General features: G+C 40.1%; 1 protein-coding gene across 4 annotated transcripts in view; it reads left to right on the top strand.

Moving 5' to 3' along the window:
• Positions 1 to 4,080: 4,080 nt before the first annotated feature.
• LOC108143846 (peripheral plasma membrane protein CASK) overlaps positions 4,081 to 17,366 on the top strand; it is a 41,974-nt gene continuing 28,688 nt past the window's right edge. For 2 of the 4 annotated variants that reach the window (XM_017268398.2, XM_017268399.2), the window contains exons 1-7: positions 4,081 to 4,449; positions 5,412 to 5,524; positions 6,060 to 6,165; positions 6,249 to 6,326; positions 7,108 to 7,465; positions 7,581 to 7,848; positions 8,469 to 8,818. In XM_017268398.2, the coding sequence (XP_017123887.1) occupies positions 4,391 to 4,449; positions 5,412 to 5,524; positions 6,060 to 6,165; positions 6,249 to 6,326; positions 7,108 to 7,465; positions 7,581 to 7,848; positions 8,469 to 8,818 (1,332 nt within the window). In that variant the 5' untranslated portion in view covers positions 4,081 to 4,390. The remainder of the gene's footprint in view (positions 4,450 to 5,411; positions 5,525 to 6,059; positions 6,166 to 6,248; positions 6,327 to 7,107; positions 7,466 to 7,580; positions 7,849 to 8,468; positions 8,819 to 17,366) is intronic. The other 2 variants (XM_017268400.2, XM_017268401.2) reach the window with 1 other exon arrangement.

Raw genomic sequence — 17,366 nt, forward strand, 5'->3', positions numbered from 1 at the left:
ATTTTTTTTTTTGTTGTCAACCAACGCAGCAAACAAATGCAAAGCAACGACCTACGACTTCTTCACGTGAGTTGTGTATTGTCCTTTACTTTTGTCCTTTTGTATTTAGGTACAGTGGGTATTGGAAGTTTTTTTTTTGTGGCATTTTTTTTTTAAAGGGTTCGTAAATATTTTACGATATTGCAATATTAATTTTTTATTAAAAAAGGTATAGGTTAGTTTTATAAAACAATTGTTTGCTCATACAAAAGTTTATGAATCTTAAAAAGGTTAAAAGTAAATAAAATATTTTAAAATGAAGTAACCATCGTCGATTATCAGTTAAATTCTATGCATTAAATATATAGAAATGGGGTTTAACGAAAGTGAAAATTTTAGTTTAATGTTTATTTTTATCTTTAATCTATTATATAAGTAGTAAACCCTTCTGAGGCACCACTGTAGTGATGCCCAGATTCGCATTGTTGTTCTTATTGCTGCTCATTTACACTTGTTTTTGTTTTTTTTTTTTGCTTTGCTGCTCATCTTCAGATGAGTGTTTTTGTTGCTTATCCTTTTCCAGTTCGTTGTTGTAATATTGCCATATTGAGTTCATTTTCATCAGCTCTTTCTTCATTTGGTTGATGTTTTCTGTGTTGTATTTGTTGGCCCATCCACATCGGCTTGTTGTTTCTGTTGTACCTTATCTTTGTGTTGTTGCAGTTCGTTCTGCGGTGGTTGTTGTTGTTCGAGGTTTTGTAATTGATGATGTTTATGTTTGAGTATTGGCCCCTGTCCCCACCCCCCACCCCCACCCCACCTCTACCCCGCCCCCATTTCGGAGCTGATTTAAAGATTACGCACCTACGGTTTTGTTTTCTGGTTTTTGTAATTCTTCTTCAGGGAGTGTGTGTGTGGGTTTTCCTTTTCTCCGACTGAGGGACTCCTGTGTGTGCCTGGCATATTAATGCCAAGATCTTAATTTATTCTAATGGGTTTATCAAATGCTATGGGGTAATAATAATAATAATAGATAAAGTTGAATGGCGCGCAAAGAGAAGTAATGTAAATAATATGGTAATATTCAATGGGCTGTGAACGAGCATATAGCGATAAAGCAAGTTGATAAAGGCTCTGTAAAGGGAATCCCTTTTTTAGAATGGGAATGGTTTTATACCGATAAGCAAATCGTGGATTATAGTAGGTGAATGTTAAAAGAAACACGATACAATTTATAACTAAAAGTTGTTCGAATTTCGTTTGTGCAGTTTCCAACAATACCGTTATGCACTTGCGTACAGCGTAAATATTTGCAAACTTCACTCAAGCGGAAACAATTCAGTGTGCAATGAACTATCTTACTTTCAAGCAAATTTATCAAGCATGCAGTAGGTATTTATTTATCAAAGGCAAACATGGGCTCTTTGCAGATAAGTCAAACAAATATAAACCTATAAAATATATTCCCAAAGAGCAGGAGGTGAACAAACAAACAAATTTGATAACAATTTGCATTTTTATCCAAAACCTTTCTTATAATCACAAATAAAAACATACGACAATAATTGAAGAACGACAAAAACGTATTTGTTTTAATATTTATGTATCAAGTTTTAATGTACTGTCCGATTTCCAATCCGTTGATATTATAAAAAGGCTTACATTTCATTAATTTACTTCCTTACATTAGTTTTCAAATATTCCCGCCAATTTTTAAGCAGACCACATTCAACATTTGATATAAGACATAAAAGAGTAAGTGCTGATTCAGTTTTGGTATTTTTCTAGCGGAACCAGTAGATTAATTTAAACATATTTTGTTGTATATAATGAACCTGAACTAAAATACGTAGAGCCGTACTAAGCAAGTTAAGCTTTTGAATTTAAATGTATGTTTCTCATAAATAAGTAAACTTTTACTAATTTAAACTATGTGAAAAGAACTAGTTCCTGGTTTTATAACCGCTATTCTTATAGCTTGCAGCCCTGGAATTCTAGTTCCCGGCAAACCAGTTGAATTGCTTTTGTTTTCTGACAGAAATGTTAATAATGAGTTCATTAGCAGAAATTAAGATGATGGTGAGCGAGAAATTGAGTGAAACCAGGCTTAGTTGTCAAGAACTTGAGTGAAGTGCGCAAGAACTGGAGTGAAAAGTTAACATATCCTTAAAGATGGTAAAACATCGATAATCTCGGACAAACATCGATAAGACCGATAGTTTAAAATCATCGATGACATCGACGTTTCTATCGATGTTTCCTCACCTCTATTCGCCAATCAATTCCTCACGGGCCGTGTTTAAAATTAAGTTTTAAGTTAAAATAAGTAAATTGCCCAATGCAATCCACTTGCCAGGCGATTCGGAGTTCGGAACTTGACAATCGAGTGATAAAGCAATCCGTGAAAATGCCAAAAATCTGCGGGCGTTGAAAACTCGCTGCGAATCGGTGGGTTTTCGTTTTCGTACATAAAAAAATATGTGCGAAATGTGTGTGTGTGTGTGTGTGCGAGTGTGTGCGCTCGCGAGTGTGTGTGGGTGAGGGTGTGAGGATGCTGAAACATGATGGAACATGAGCAATGCAAATCCTTTAGACAAAGAATCAATTTGCCAATTGTGAGGCTCTCGAGAGTCTTACAAGTCCTATAAGCAGGCAAATTCCTATACGATGTGATGGTGCTGCAGTGTGTGTTTCTGATAAGAGACAACTGAAGGGTGATGGGAATGGGAAGGGGTTGGAGGGGGTGGTAAGGTCGTGTGGAAAGTGTCAAGGCATTTTACAACAGAACGGCACACACGAGCAAGGTAAAAGCCTCGAGCCCGAATACTAAAACCGAGCCAAAAACACCGCGCCCTTATGCGCAGCTCTGCATTAAACATGACTCCAGAAGAGTCCTTCCCAGGATGTGCCCCATATGCCCCGTCCCGCTCGCTCGCGCTTAACCCTCAGCAAAGCGAATGTGTGTGTGTGTGTGTGTGCATCGTAAATTGTTGCACATTTAAATATTCATGCAGCCCGGGCAAAGAATAGCATAGCTTATATTTTTTACGATTACAATTTTGGTACTTTACACGAATTTGGTAAGGCGCCTGCGCACTTTTCTATTCCCCAATCTCTCTCTCTCTCTCTCTCTCTCGCTTTCTCCTTTTGGATTTTTGGAGTGCCATCAAAGTTTTCGAAAGTGTGTTCAAGTGCTGGACCAAAAGGCATAATAATAGTATGACCAAGACAATAAGCCAGCCTTCTCTATCTCCTTCTCTCTTTCTCTCTCTCTCTCTCTTACCCCCCATCTAGAAACCACCCATTCTTAACCCCCTAAAGACCGCATTCTGCAGGTCCTGTTGTTTACCTTTTTGAGCTGGCCATCATTTCCGTTGCAAAATTCTCTTGGTCCACACACACAGTGTGTGGCAAACTTCCTGCCCATTAATGGAATGCTCGACAGCATTTTGTGCATTTGTGGTGTGTGCCGCCTGTAATTGATTGGGGTTTACACCTGACACGAGTGTGATTGACATATCAAAGCAGTCCATTTCCGTTGCGACACTTTTAAAACCAACGGTCACTCAAAAAGTCGTATTGAACAATTTCAACACCTCCTTGTAAAGTTACAATGCTCAAAATGTTGAGTATTGCTATATCAGTTTAGAATAGTATAATGGTATTTTGGAATCAAAATTAGTTCTAGTCTTATTAGCCATAATAATTTGTTTTTAGGAATGTGGTTTAATAAAAGGAAGGTTCACTGTAGTCAAAGTTTTCAAAATTCTAAAGTATTCAATTGCTCTTAAAACTTGTACCTTATAAATTTCAATAAGTCAAATAAGAATTTTGGTCTTCTACCCATTTTGTGTCATTCAATTTCATGTATGAGATGTTTAAACCTTTATGTGTCACCCCAGCAATAGTTAATAAATCATACCTGGCCGTATTTCTCAATGTTCTTTAAAAGCATACTGTGTGATTCTTAATTAGACGCCAAATAAATCTGATTAGCGGCCTTCAACTAATGGAAAAACTCACATTTACCATTTCCACTTCGTTTTTTTCCAGCGCAAAATGCATTTTTAGCACCAGCAGCGGCAACAACAACAACAACAACAACAACAACGCAGTCAACAGCAACAACAACGAAATAAACAAAAACCAAAACAAAAACAATAATAATAATAATAATAACAACAAATCATCAGAAGAAACCGAGATAAGAACATTACAAGTTTTGGAGTTGCCCACTGGCCACTTTGTTTTTTGTTTATTTTTTATGTTCGTTTTTGGAGGGCAGTAGGCGAAGCAACAAAAAGAAAAAGGAAAAGCGCCGGACAAGGATACGGGCACGGAAAACAGGACAAAACTCATCAATATTCGAAAAAGCAATTGAGTCGAGGCATCAATTCATCAATTATTCAAAATGACCGAAGACGAAATTCTCTTTGACGACGTCTACGAACTGTGCGAGGTCATTGGCAAGTAAGTTTCGCCCCTCCGGTTATATACTATATTTTTGGCCGATTCTGCCGCTGACAGCTGGCATCCATGGCCATTATCTCATTATGTATTATGTATCCGCCCCGTACGCCCATCGACACCCATAAACCCGCACCCCAAACCCCACACCCAAAAGCTGTAAATCATTCAACTATTGCCCGAGGGACGAGGGTTTTCCTCCATAAAAAACTTTCCCAACGCCCAACTTTTGCATTATTCAAAAATGTATGGCCAAACATTTGCTGTTTTAGTTACTTTTCGTGTGATCATCATAGTTTGACTTGAAGTCCATTCACAAAGTTGACACAATTTTAAAGTTTAACTTTGTGCAATTATTTTTAGTTGGAAAAGCATTTTGGTGACGTTGGCAATATGTCATTAGCACAAGTCCAAAGTTGGTTCCCTAAAGCGTGATTCAGAGGATTTTTGATCATGTACTTATGTACATAAGTAACAAATTACTTATCTACATTATATAGTTGAACTTGAACGGCAATCATTTTGGTGACATCATACGAAACGGAATTCAACAAAAATGCTCTCATAGAGCAAATAGAAAAATAATTGCTTGATATTTAATGAGTTAGTAATGATTTGATGGATAATATAATATAATTGTATATTAAATATAAATAAAATAATGAAATTGTGGATGAATTAAATTTTTTTTGTAATGTAAGTAAGTTTATGAAATTATCTTCACAATAAGTACAACAAAGTAGCTTCTCATTTTAAAAGTTTAACTTTGATCTGCAAAAAGGAGTAGTTGATTACGTTTTCTCATCCCTAACAACCTTGTTATGCGAGCAATATAGGAATATTTTGGCTTTGCCAAAAGATTGTAAAATTTTATTCGTTCCCCATTTAGACACAATCAACTTCCAATTGAAGTTTAATCCGAATTCACTTTCCACCCGCCCCCTGACTTCTTTTTCGTTTTGCAGAGGACCTTTCTCCATTGTGAGGCGATGCATACACAGGGAGTCCAATCAGCAGTTTGCTGTCAAAATCGTTGATGTGGCCAAGTTCACAGCAAGTCCCGGACTGAGCACAGCGGGTGAGAATGATACTTCTTTATACAATCCACTTGTTTTATAAGACGACCACGATGAGACGACCTTGTTCGATTTGGCCCCAGGCTACACCTACCTACCAGCGGCTCCAGTGTTGTGTGAATAAATTATAATTAAGCTGCTCAATTATTCAAAATTATGACGCTGGCACACGTGTAGCACGCCCCCAGGGCTGCCACGCCCCAAGACGGCAATTAAAAAGGAATTGCTCAAGTGCAAGGGCGCCAGGACCTGAACCAGAACCAGAATCTGAACCTGAACCTGAACCTGTTCGTGGACTTGTAGGACTTGTAGATGGACGCCGAAGGACGAAGAGCAGCCATCCGGCCATTGACTAAATGATACATGGCAGGCACATAAGTCAGCGCTAAGTCCATTAGTGCCACTGCCAGCTGCTGTAGTCGCCCCCTCCATCCAATGTCAACTAATTGCCGCTGTTGCCCCGCCCCATTTGAACACTGTTTCGCCCCCATCTAACCCCTCCTCCCTTGGCCTCTTTGCCTCTTTGCCTCTTTGCAGATCTGAAGCGCGAGGCAACAATATGTCACATGCTCAAGCATCCGCACATTGTCGAGCTGCTGGAGACCTACAGTTCCGAGGGAATGCTCTACATGGTCTTCGAGTTGTAAGTGGTCAGGTTTGGCGATGTCCTCCCGCCCATCCCTAAATCCTTTTGCTTTTGCTTTTGCTTTCGCCCTGCACTTGCAGCATGGAGGGCTCCGACTTGTGCTTCGAGGTTGTGCGACGGGCTGTTGCCGGTTTTGTCTACAGCGAGGCGGTTGCTTGGTAAGACTCGCCAGAAATTACCACAAATTGCGTTTGTTTTGGTTAAATGGAATAAATTATTGAACATAATTAGCCAAAGGACGTGTGTCGGCAGTAATTGGATTTAAACAACCACGTTCTGTGACAGATAAATTATATTAAAGTAATTGTACACTTGTATTTCGGTTACGGAAATATTTTACCTAATCAGAATTAGAGTGTTTAAAAATATTAAGCTATTTGTGATTTACTTAAGGATCAGTGATTTTCTAATTACCACGAATTGTGTTTGTCTTGCTCAAATAGAATAAAATATTAAATATCAATAACTTTATTTTAACAACTATGTTCTGCGACAGATTGATAATTTTATTGTTATTGTATATATATTTGGAATTTGGCAAGGGAAAGAAAGTATTTAGTGGATTACAAAATTTTTGTGATAGCGATGGAGCTCTTTGTGAATCCTTAAGTATCAGACATTTAATAATTAACAGTTTTATAACGTTTTTGCACAAGTAAAGATTTATTTTACCTGATTAGTTTTAGCGTCTTTAAATATTTGTGCTAAAATTTGAGCTCGTTGTAAATCAAGTAATGAAATGAATTCCTTGCATATCATTAAATAAATAACCAGTATAACAATATTAAAAAGTGGCTTTAGTTTGTCCTTCTACTGAAACTCAGCCTGTTTGTTAAGGCTTCAATTCAGCAGTAGTCCTGAGAGAAAAAAAGTGCAAAACAAACGCAAATGAATTCAATTTGGCAAACTCATTTATTAACTCCGACTTTTTCCTTGCAGTCACTATATGCGCCAGATCCTGGAGGCGCTGCGCTATTGCCACGAGAACGACATCCTGCACAGGGACGTGCGACCCGCCTGCGCACTGCTCGCCACTGTGGACAATTCGGCGCCCGTGAAACTGGGCGGCTTCGGATCGGCCATCCAGTTGCCGGGGACGCGGGAAACCATAGAAACACACGGTCGGGTGGGATGTCCGCACTACATGGCGCCGGAGGTGGTGACCAGGCGGCTCTACGGCAAGGGATGCGATGTCTGGGGCGCCGGGGTGATGCTCCATGTCCTGCTCTCCGGCAGATTGCCCTTTCTGGGATCAGGCGTTCGGTTGCAGCAGTCTATAGCTCGCGGTCGGTTATCGGTGAGTGGACCAAATAACCTAAGCAAACATTCGACATTCATTAGCTTTGGTTATCTTTGCCGTAAGGCTTTATAATTGCATAAAGAACTCGAAATTCATGGCAACACTTTTCCAGTTTGAGGCACCCGAGTGGAAGTCAATCTCGGCGAACGCCAAGGATCTAGTCATGAAAATGCTGGCCGCCAATCCCCATCACAGACTCTCCATCACCGAGGTGCTCGATCATCCGTGGATACGGGATCGGGACAAACTACAGCGCACTCATCTGGCGGACACGGTGGAGGAATTGAAGCGCTACAATGCCCGACGCAAGCTAAAGGGTGCTGTTCAGGCCATCGCAGGCGGCACCAACATGGATCCGCTCTACGCCACCGATGCGGACAGTCAGTATTTGCTTCTAAGTTCCTGTTTATAACATAATTTTGGGCTACAATTCTTTTATAAAGAATTGTAAAACAAATATTTGAAGTCATGTTAGTTTTTCTGTTGATCTGCGACATATCAGCTCCCATGTATTAAAAATATTAACAGTTTAAATATTACTAAACCTATATTTCCCTATTATTATTTAAATTTTAAATAATAGGGCACCTATTTCTCTGTCATTAAATACAAATAAATTTTAATCTTACTTGCTTCCCTGTTAATAAGAAAGTATTTCACATCTTATAACAACTAAAGAAGTATTAACCTTTTTAAATATCAAAGAAGCTTATGAAGCTAAATAGATTTATTTCCAGTAAATTATTCATTAGAGAAAGGAATTCCAAGCTAGTAATGAAGTTTTAAACAGATTTGTTTTAAGCAGTAAAAGATTTAAATTAAACTGATATTCAACACAACATAGTGAAATAACGACATCTTAAAATGCAATTATATCAAACAAATGCAGATAAAATCAAAAAAAGAGTAATGAAATGGATTTAAATAATTTAAACATGAGATGTGATTATTTTCAATTATGTCGAAACCAACTCATTCGTATACTGTTGCTCTTTTGCAGTGCCCATAGCCGGGGCCACGGACGAGTGGGCCGACGAGGAGGCGGGCATCGAGGCGGTGCAGCGCATCCTGGACTGTCTGGACGACATCTACTCGCTGCAGGATGCGCACGTCGATGCCGACGTGCTGCGGGACATGCTGCGCGACGGCAGGCTGCACCAGTTCTTGCAGCTCTTCGACAGGATCGCAGCGACGGTGGTGACCAGCAATGGACGGGCTCCCGCCGCCGAGGCCGTGGGCCGGTGCCGCGATGTCCTGGAGCTGCTCTCGTCGACGGCCGGCGGCAACTCGCTGGGCGGCAAGTATGCCAAGGACGAGCTGCTGCTGCTCCTGGCCGCCCCTCACATGCAGGTGAGTGCCTTTGCCGCTTGTTTAATCTTACTCTGTTTGGGCATTTTGTGGCAAGCTTTATTTCGCAATAATCTGGCAATCACAGGGCTTTCGGGCTCTTTGTCCGCCTCTGTGGTGGTAATATCAATCTGCGGTCCGCTCGCTTCACTCGAGCTGCCCAATTCGCTTTGGCTTAAGCTTAAACAAATTTGAAATGTATTTAGTGCGGGCAAACAAGGCGACGGCGGAGTAAGAGCCCCGGGCAGTACAGGCATCACTCCCAGGACTCGGTCGCAGACAGAGTCACTAATCTTTTGCTCAAACAGAGACTCATACTAGCACACAATGCTGTTCATGCACATAAATACACTGGGGCAAAAATAGGTCGTTATTTAGATCTGTGAAGTAAGCCCCCTTCGTTAAATGATGAGTAAATGGGTGGCTTTCCAACGATTGCAAAAACCCTCTTTGCTATTAAAACTATTTTGTTGAAATATAAAATATAGTTTGTAAATTAAATCGAGTTAAACTTTGTTCCTTAACATTTGTTTAAACAAATGAAAAAGGATCTCCTTTTTTCTTAAAATTTTTGGCATATTACTTAAAAATTTAAATTTAAACTAATCAAAGTAATGTGTAAGGCTCTGTGTTTATTAAACACTATTTAAGACGACAAAGTTGCCCAATAATAAAAGTATTTCCTATAAAATATTTATATATATTTTCTGTCAATATTTTATTTGGAGTTTTTGTTTTGAAAGCCATTTTGGTAGCTTGAATACTGGTTCTTATTCGTGAAATTTTGTATAACACCTAATATGGATATAATACTTCTATTAAAAAAAAACTTACGACAAATTCTTTCGTTCGAAAAAATAATTGTTTTTAAAATTTGAACTCAAATGTAATATCTCAAAATATTTCACTAAGCTGCTTATATTTCCTTGAGTGTAACCACATTCAGTAGCTAATGCAGCCAAATACAAACAATTTAATCAGAATAAACCAAAATGAATTTCGGACGTAGTCAGGCCACAACAACAGCTAAAGCAACATCAGCAACAGCAACAGTAGCAGCAGCAGGAGGAACTGAAACAGAAACAGAAACAGAATGAGAAACGAAAACAGGAGCTGGGGCAACAACATGCGAACCGCAGGCTCCCCATCTGCCCGCCAGAGGGCCTTTTGCGCTGAAAAGTATGCTACGAGTACACGGCTCAAGGGCCATCGTTGTTCCGACTTCGTCGGCATATGGCAATCCGCCATCCGCCATCCACCTTCACTCGTTCACTCCTTCATTCCTTCACTCTGCCACTCTCCACTTCAGTCGGCTTCAGGTGCCGAAAGGGGCACAAAAACATTTAACGATAGCGAACAAAAAATAAATAAGCAAAAACAACGAACGGGGGCGGGTTTAAACTTTTTGTTTCGACAAAACCTTAAATATCCTTACGGTCGGTATGAGGCCATAAAAAATTATTCGCACTTCCTTGGGGACTGAAAGTGATTTCAATTGCTGCGTTATTGGATACTAGTAATATTGCTAATGGACATCCGTAACACACTTATTGGTCGCATAAAGACAGCTTTGGGAAAAGTTTGCAACTGAAGATGTGTATCACCGAAACATGGCATAATATTGCAGAGCTATAAATTAGATTCTTTCGGCATTCTGAATGAAATCTAATACCAAGTTATGAATTGGTTTAACTTGTTGGGCTATTAATTTTCAGTAACACGGTTAATGGATTGTAATATTTTGTGTGTTTTGAGCGGTAAAATACTTTTAATAACTTAAATTGTAGTGCAGGTCAATAAGTGGGATTAATTTTATTGATTTTAAATTATATCGACCATAATATTTCTTTTAAACCTTTATTTTTAGAAATGGGAAAATCCATTTTGATATTATTTTTGAACTGAATAAGTGTTTTTCTGATGACAAGAAAATAATCATTATTTCCTTGCCTGCATACTTTTCACGGTTTAATTTAGCCAAGGTTTTGAAAAAACCCTGTAAAAGCAATCAAATAACAATGGTTAGTTAGACATGCTTGGCTATGTATTACCAATTCAAATGCAAGTAGTTCCAAGAACCCTCTTCATCAACTGAGCCCTCCAGCTGAACTGCACTCATCAAAGTGGGCCTTAATGTGGCCCAGTCAAAGAACTTGAAAAGGACAACTCTGAGGAGTGTTTATGTGCGCTAGAATTCATCCTCCCCACGAGTATCCAATTATTTGCCAGTCTCGGCCTAAGCTCCTCATTGGTTTACCTCCGCCATGGACCCCCTGCCTGTTTTCTAGAGTATAAAGAATACTTCGTTGCCAGCATTCGTTGGATGGGTCCGTTCTGTTGTGGTCTGGTCTGGGTGGATTTTCAGTGGGTGAACGGAACTGGCTGGGTGTGATATGAACGCAATGCTATAACATAACTCTGTGCCATCCACTGTCGTTAATTGCTCCTTGTAGCAGACTACAATTTTTTTTTTTTTTTGCGCTGGGCGTTCGCTGATTTTCCTCTTTTATTTATTTTTACGCCTCTCGTGGCTCGGACTCGGCCCCATCTATCTGTTCGTCTGTCTTTGTGTGTGACGCAAACGCAAGCCCAGTCTCATTTTCATAAATCCGAGCAATCTGCGAAAAAAAAAACGAGCCCAAAAGAATGAAGAAAAAAAAAATGGACAAAAAAATATGAACAAATGCAGGAAAACGCAGGCCAGCGATGAAAGCAATGAACGAATGTGTTAATGCTATATACACAGCTCAAGGGGGGTGGTGGGTGGTAGTATTAGTGCGGGGTGGGGATGGGGGATGCTGGTATGTCCAGGGCTGCAGTGCCAGCAACAATGCCAATGTCCAAGTTAAGTCTGCAAAAGCTTCTGCTCTCTCCACTCTCTCTCTCTCCCGCTCTCTGCAAATTGCAGCAAACTGCAGTTTAACCTCTCATCTTTTCAACTCTACCCATCTCTTTTCTTTGTAACAGTAATGGCATAGGTACATGTACATACTTTGCTTTGGCTTTATGCTAAACATAGCTGGTAAAGGTGGATTGATTAATCGTCTACTAAACGATTTTCATAAACTTTATCAGTAGTGAACTTTTACTATCTACATCATTTCTCAATGTATTGTAAGGGTTGTAGTTTGTAAATTCTCTGAGAGTGTTAACATGAAGTTTAATTGTTCGGAAACATACGTTTGAAATCAAACAATTTCACTATTCACATAAGGTCTAACACGATATGAAGAAGGCATGACTTCCAAAACAGTAATTTAACTTGAGGTCAAGACTTAACACAAGATTGAGAAAATGGCCCTTGCTGCATTTTACTTAATATTTTACAATGGGTCTAATTATAAGTTTTCATTCAAATAAAGTCTAAAATAACAAAGAGAACTTAGGTTAAAGACTTGACATGACATTGAGAAAACGAACGTTATTGTACCCATACATATATTGTATTACAACACAAATGGTACAGAAAAAACGGAAAGTGACATGCCATCACTGGTGGCCAAGTTGCAACTACGGAGCACTCGTGATTGACTTAAACAAAAAGCGCGCACACGAGATTTCAGTTTAGTTTGCGGCGCAGTCGCCGCTGGGGAACGTCAGCGGATTTATTCGCCTCGGATTTATTTGCCACTTGCCCGGTGATGTGTGAAAATGGCGCCTAACGAGGCGCCACTCCTCCTCCCCGGAGAATTGTGGCCAGAAAACCTTCGTCAACTTGAGTTGAGCGCTTGAGTTTGAGTTGGAGTTTCGTTTCGTTTCGTTTCGTTTGCGGGCTTAAGTTCGCGCTAGTTCGCGGCGTGAGTCTATTTCTCAAGGGGGCCAACTCCATCCTCCTCCGCAACCCGCTTGACCCAATTAACAGAACGCTTACCCGGACCCGGCCGAAAACCCCGGACTGAGTTGTGTGTGTGTCTATGCGTGCGTGAGTGTGCCAATTACGCGCGCCGTTTCCGCCGTAACCTCCGTCACAGTGAGCATTGGAAAAAAGCAGGCGACAGCCCACGTGTTTGGCGCACAAAATCCACATGGGAGCAATTGACAAAATGGCAACCGCCAGCCGGATGAGGATGCGGAACCGGGACCGGGATCTCAGGGACATGGCCGCTCCCTGGCGCTGGGGACGCGCCGTTGCCCTGCTCATAAATTGGCAGCACAAGAAGATACTGCAGTATTCGCGGCCCCCGACGACAACAGCTAGCCATAACTCAATTTAAATTCAAATGTGTTACGCCCCAGCCGCCAGCACAATAACAACAGCAAAAATATCCATAAAAATATATATATATATATATAAAATATATAAAATAGAAAGTAAAGATGTAAATGCCTTGTCGAGGAACACAAATAATCAAATTATAAATTGATAAAAAGCCACGTAGAATGGAGCAGCCCGAGGATGCGTGCTGCTGCTGCCGCTGCTGCGAGAGTCTGTCCACGTCCACCACGGACCCACTCCAGCAGGGCCACCATCATCCGGAGGTCTTCCAGTGGATCGGACTGGAGACCGCCGAACTACTGCCCGCATATATAACCCGCTACTACAATAATCTGCACCACCAGGTAAATCGCCTTGCTAAGCGAAAGCGATAGCATCGCGGGGATTATGAATATGTGAATGTGGATGGGGATGGTAATGGAAATGGAAATGGAAACGGGGGAAGCCCCATGCTTGGGGAAAATTGGGTGTTTTGTATGGCAAAAGTGGGACGGACGACCAAGTGGCCAATGCACAGTGGAGTTGGATTTTCCATACGAGTTGCGGCCAAACTTTGATTAAATTTTGTTTACTGCTTTTGTTTGGTCTGCAAGTGAAAATGCCCGCCAGTTGGGTGGGAAAACTAAAAAGCGGGCGGAAAAACTTCAGCCACCCGCATATTGCGGTGAACAAATCATTATTATGAGGGAGTTGGGCGGCTAGACCACTTAATTACTTTTCAATTTAAATCAAATTACTGTAATGCGGTGATTTGGCGGAATATGGTTTGGGTAAGGGCATCATAAATGGCAAAATACAACAATCAAAATCTTTTATAAATCAATCAATTAGAATGTTGTCTTTAAATGGACTGGTTTGCTTTAACTGAATTTAATATATATTATAAATAATAACACATGATTGTTGAAAGAGCATTTTGCAGCATATACTTAGACACAATTTCAAGTGGTTTTAGAACAATATTAATATTTGCAGAAGCCTTTGGCATTTGCCATTTAAATGTATCGATAATATTTGCATAACTAAACAAATTAAATCCATGTGCATTAATTAAAGACAATGATTTATGTTGGTTGTGATAATATTTTATTAATTTCTTTTGGTATATTATAGGTGGTAAAATTTCAAATAGAAAACAGCTCAGATTTAAACTTGATTAGATTTGACTATTAATTTAAATTACTTTTCAGCAAAAAAATTGAATTAAATAGCAAATTCGATTGCCTTTCGGGCTTAAACTGCAATGGATGATGCCATTGCCTGTATTAAACAAAATTCATCCACTTGCCATACGGAAAACCTACCTATTCCCCAACCGAGAAACTCTCATCCTTAAGTAAGACTTCAAGGAGCATAAAACGCTTCGTTTTTGCTAGCCTTTGTTTATTGTCCTTTGCCCCAGTGGACACTCATTGAATATTGGCCAATTGCAATGGCAAAATCAATTTGCCAAATGGCCAACGAATTTGCATTTTTGTGTGCCACACACACACTTACATATGTCCTTATGCCCATTTTGGCTCGATTTCTGGGATGCCATCAGCATTATTACATCGGTCGTTTTACCTTTGACTTGCTTCTGATTTGCACGGAATACGGATACGGATATACACAGAAGGCACTACGGATGTGGATGTGGATGTGTGTGTGTGGTGTTTGTGCACGTGTTCATCTTCCCCCGAGTGTGTGTATCAGTGTGTGTGTGTGTGGGTTAGTTGACAACTAAACGTGTCAACGAGGCTAAGCAAGCAAAACTGTCAGGAGCAGTAGTTACAGGACCAAATGCGGGGAGGATGTCCTGCCTTCACCTGCCCCACTGACACATTAGGGTTACTCTTTTGGCTGCACAGCACACATAAATGTCCTGACTGCCACGCCCCCCCCCTCCCCCATCCATCCTTAGCCCCCAAATTGCAGCTTTGTAACTGCCATCATCCTTGTTATTGTTATTGCCATTGTTGCTGTTGTGTTGCAGCCAAATTTGTTGCCACTTCGATGAGATGACAAATTCGTGCCAAATTGCTTTCACTCTTTTGGTGCACTGTGAAAAACATCTTGATGCTTTACACTATTTGGAAAAATCTTCAATCAGATTTACTGACAAAACAAACAAAAAATTTAAGGAGAAACTACAAAACCACGTTTTAAAAAGTGTCAAAGTCTATATTTCTCTTTATTATTATTTCAATGTTTTCAGCAATATTATAATTATAACAAAAATGTTTTGCCTATAAATAAAGTCTTTAAATATGATTCCTCCAAATTCACAAATGTGTCATGAGATCATTGAGATCATGAAATCAACAAAAACTGCCTTCTAAGCCAACGGCTTATGAATAAAACAAATAAATAAATTGGCTTTGGAACGAGGTCAAACGAATATACAAAATAATTATCTTTCTGCGAACGGGGCTTGTGCTCTTAGTGACATTATCCAGCTTAGTCTTTTGTGTTTCTCAAACTGTATTTTCCAGGGCACCTCTGACCCATGCACACACTTTTAACCCCGTCGTCGTTCCATTTTCCATTGGCGTGTTGCAGCACACAAAACGTTGGCGACAGCAGCAAGTTAATAGTTTATGGCCAGGATGCGATTACAAGAGCTCCATTTTCCGAATGGGCCTTGACCTACACTGCCAGAGCTGAAAACCTTGGGCCAAAATGAATTCGGACTGAAAATCACTTGACATAACGCTGGTGGGCGAATGGTCGAGATGCGAACTGTGAGCTGTGAGCTGTCGACTGGTGGGTGGTGGGTGGTGCTTTATTTTGCATTAATTAAAAGCCCGTTATGCAGCGCGTTAAGCTCGTGTGATGGCTGCCGTGCTTGTCCTTGCGAATCAATCGATTGTCTGAACTGCTTTCTTTGCACTTCGAGTCTGAAAAGATGCCACTACAGTTTTTTATTGCCCTCTGGAAAGAGGGTATAATGATTTTTACATTGGGTTTCGCTGGCGTACATCTTCGGAACTTTGTTTTCTATTCGCTAAAATGTACAAATACACTATAATTTAAAGCACTAATCCAACATTATCGTTGCAAAATCTTATAAAATATCAGCTTCTAATCCTGTGATCTTTATCTTACATAATTAAGTGTATGTAATTTGTGCATGGTTTCTTTAAAAATATTTTTAAAAATACTTTAAATTAAAGAACTAATGCAGGACTAATAATCTCCTCATAATTGAGTGTATGTTATTTATGCATGGCGTTCTCTGCAAAATGTCACTAATTCAAGGTTGCTTAAAACTGCGAAAGGGTTCTTGGTTTAAATGAGTCGTGTCATTGTTTAATATGACGTTAAATTTGTTTCAAGGATATTAAATTCCTTGTTAAATTAAGATTTCAGCTGCCATGGCAACAATATACACTGAAGGGTATTCCCGTTTTCAATCGCCAAGCAAAGGCTTTCGTTCTTGTCCTTTCCTCATCAAATCCCTCCCGTTCCCTCCTGCCGCACTTTCAGTTGGCCTGCTATTCACAACAAGCGCTCCATAAATATTTGCTGTGCCTCAGCACAGATTCATAACTCATAAAGGGGCTGTCTCTCCGACTGTCTGTTCGTTTCCCCGACTGTCCCCTCCAACTCGTCGTCCTGCGTCCTGCGTCCCTTTTCTGCTTTCTCTGGCTGTGTGTTTGCCTGGCCCCAATGGATAGCTGGGGCCTTACCACATGTAATTAGGTTGCGGTTTTCCACCTTCTGCCGCTTCTGCCGCTTCTGGCACGTCTTCCTCTTTTGGCAATGAATCCTTTTGCCACACGCCCGTATCCTCTTTGGCAAGTGTCTGAGTGTCTTGGTGATTGTGTGCCAGGATACTAGAGTGAGCCGCTTTTGGTGGTAATTAGGAAATAGGTTCATATTGCTCATGTCTACAACTCAATTTACCTTCAATGAGAGCATGGATTTTATTTATACAAATGTTCTATACAAAAATATTATATAACATTTTGTAAATTCTATTCAATAAAGAAACATATATTTAAATATTACTCATACGACACGTAAGCCAGGCCAATTGTAGTTATACGAAATCTGTGCATAAAAAAATTGGTATCCACTGCGTATGAGTGATATACTATAAAAATTGTTATGAGTTTTTTATGACTTCTGTTCGTGAAAATTTGGAAAAAGGGTGTTTTTACGATCTTAAATTACACCTAAGCTCAGGTCCACCCTGCTGGTCTCAAGTCACCTACTTTAGCCAGGTTTTTTTTGGCCACTGGTAACCAATCTGCAGCTGCAGCGCCCTGATGAAACGTTGATGTTGTCTGATGCTGCTACTGCTGCTGCTGCTACTGCTACTGCTGCTGCTGATGATGATGATGCAGATTT

Source organism: Drosophila elegans, unplaced genomic scaffold, assembly GCF_018152505.1.
Source record: "Drosophila elegans isolate 14027-0461.03 unplaced genomic scaffold, ASM1815250v1 contig_468, whole genome shotgun sequence".
NCBI lineage: Eukaryota > Metazoa > Arthropoda > Insecta > Diptera > Drosophilidae > Drosophila > Drosophila elegans.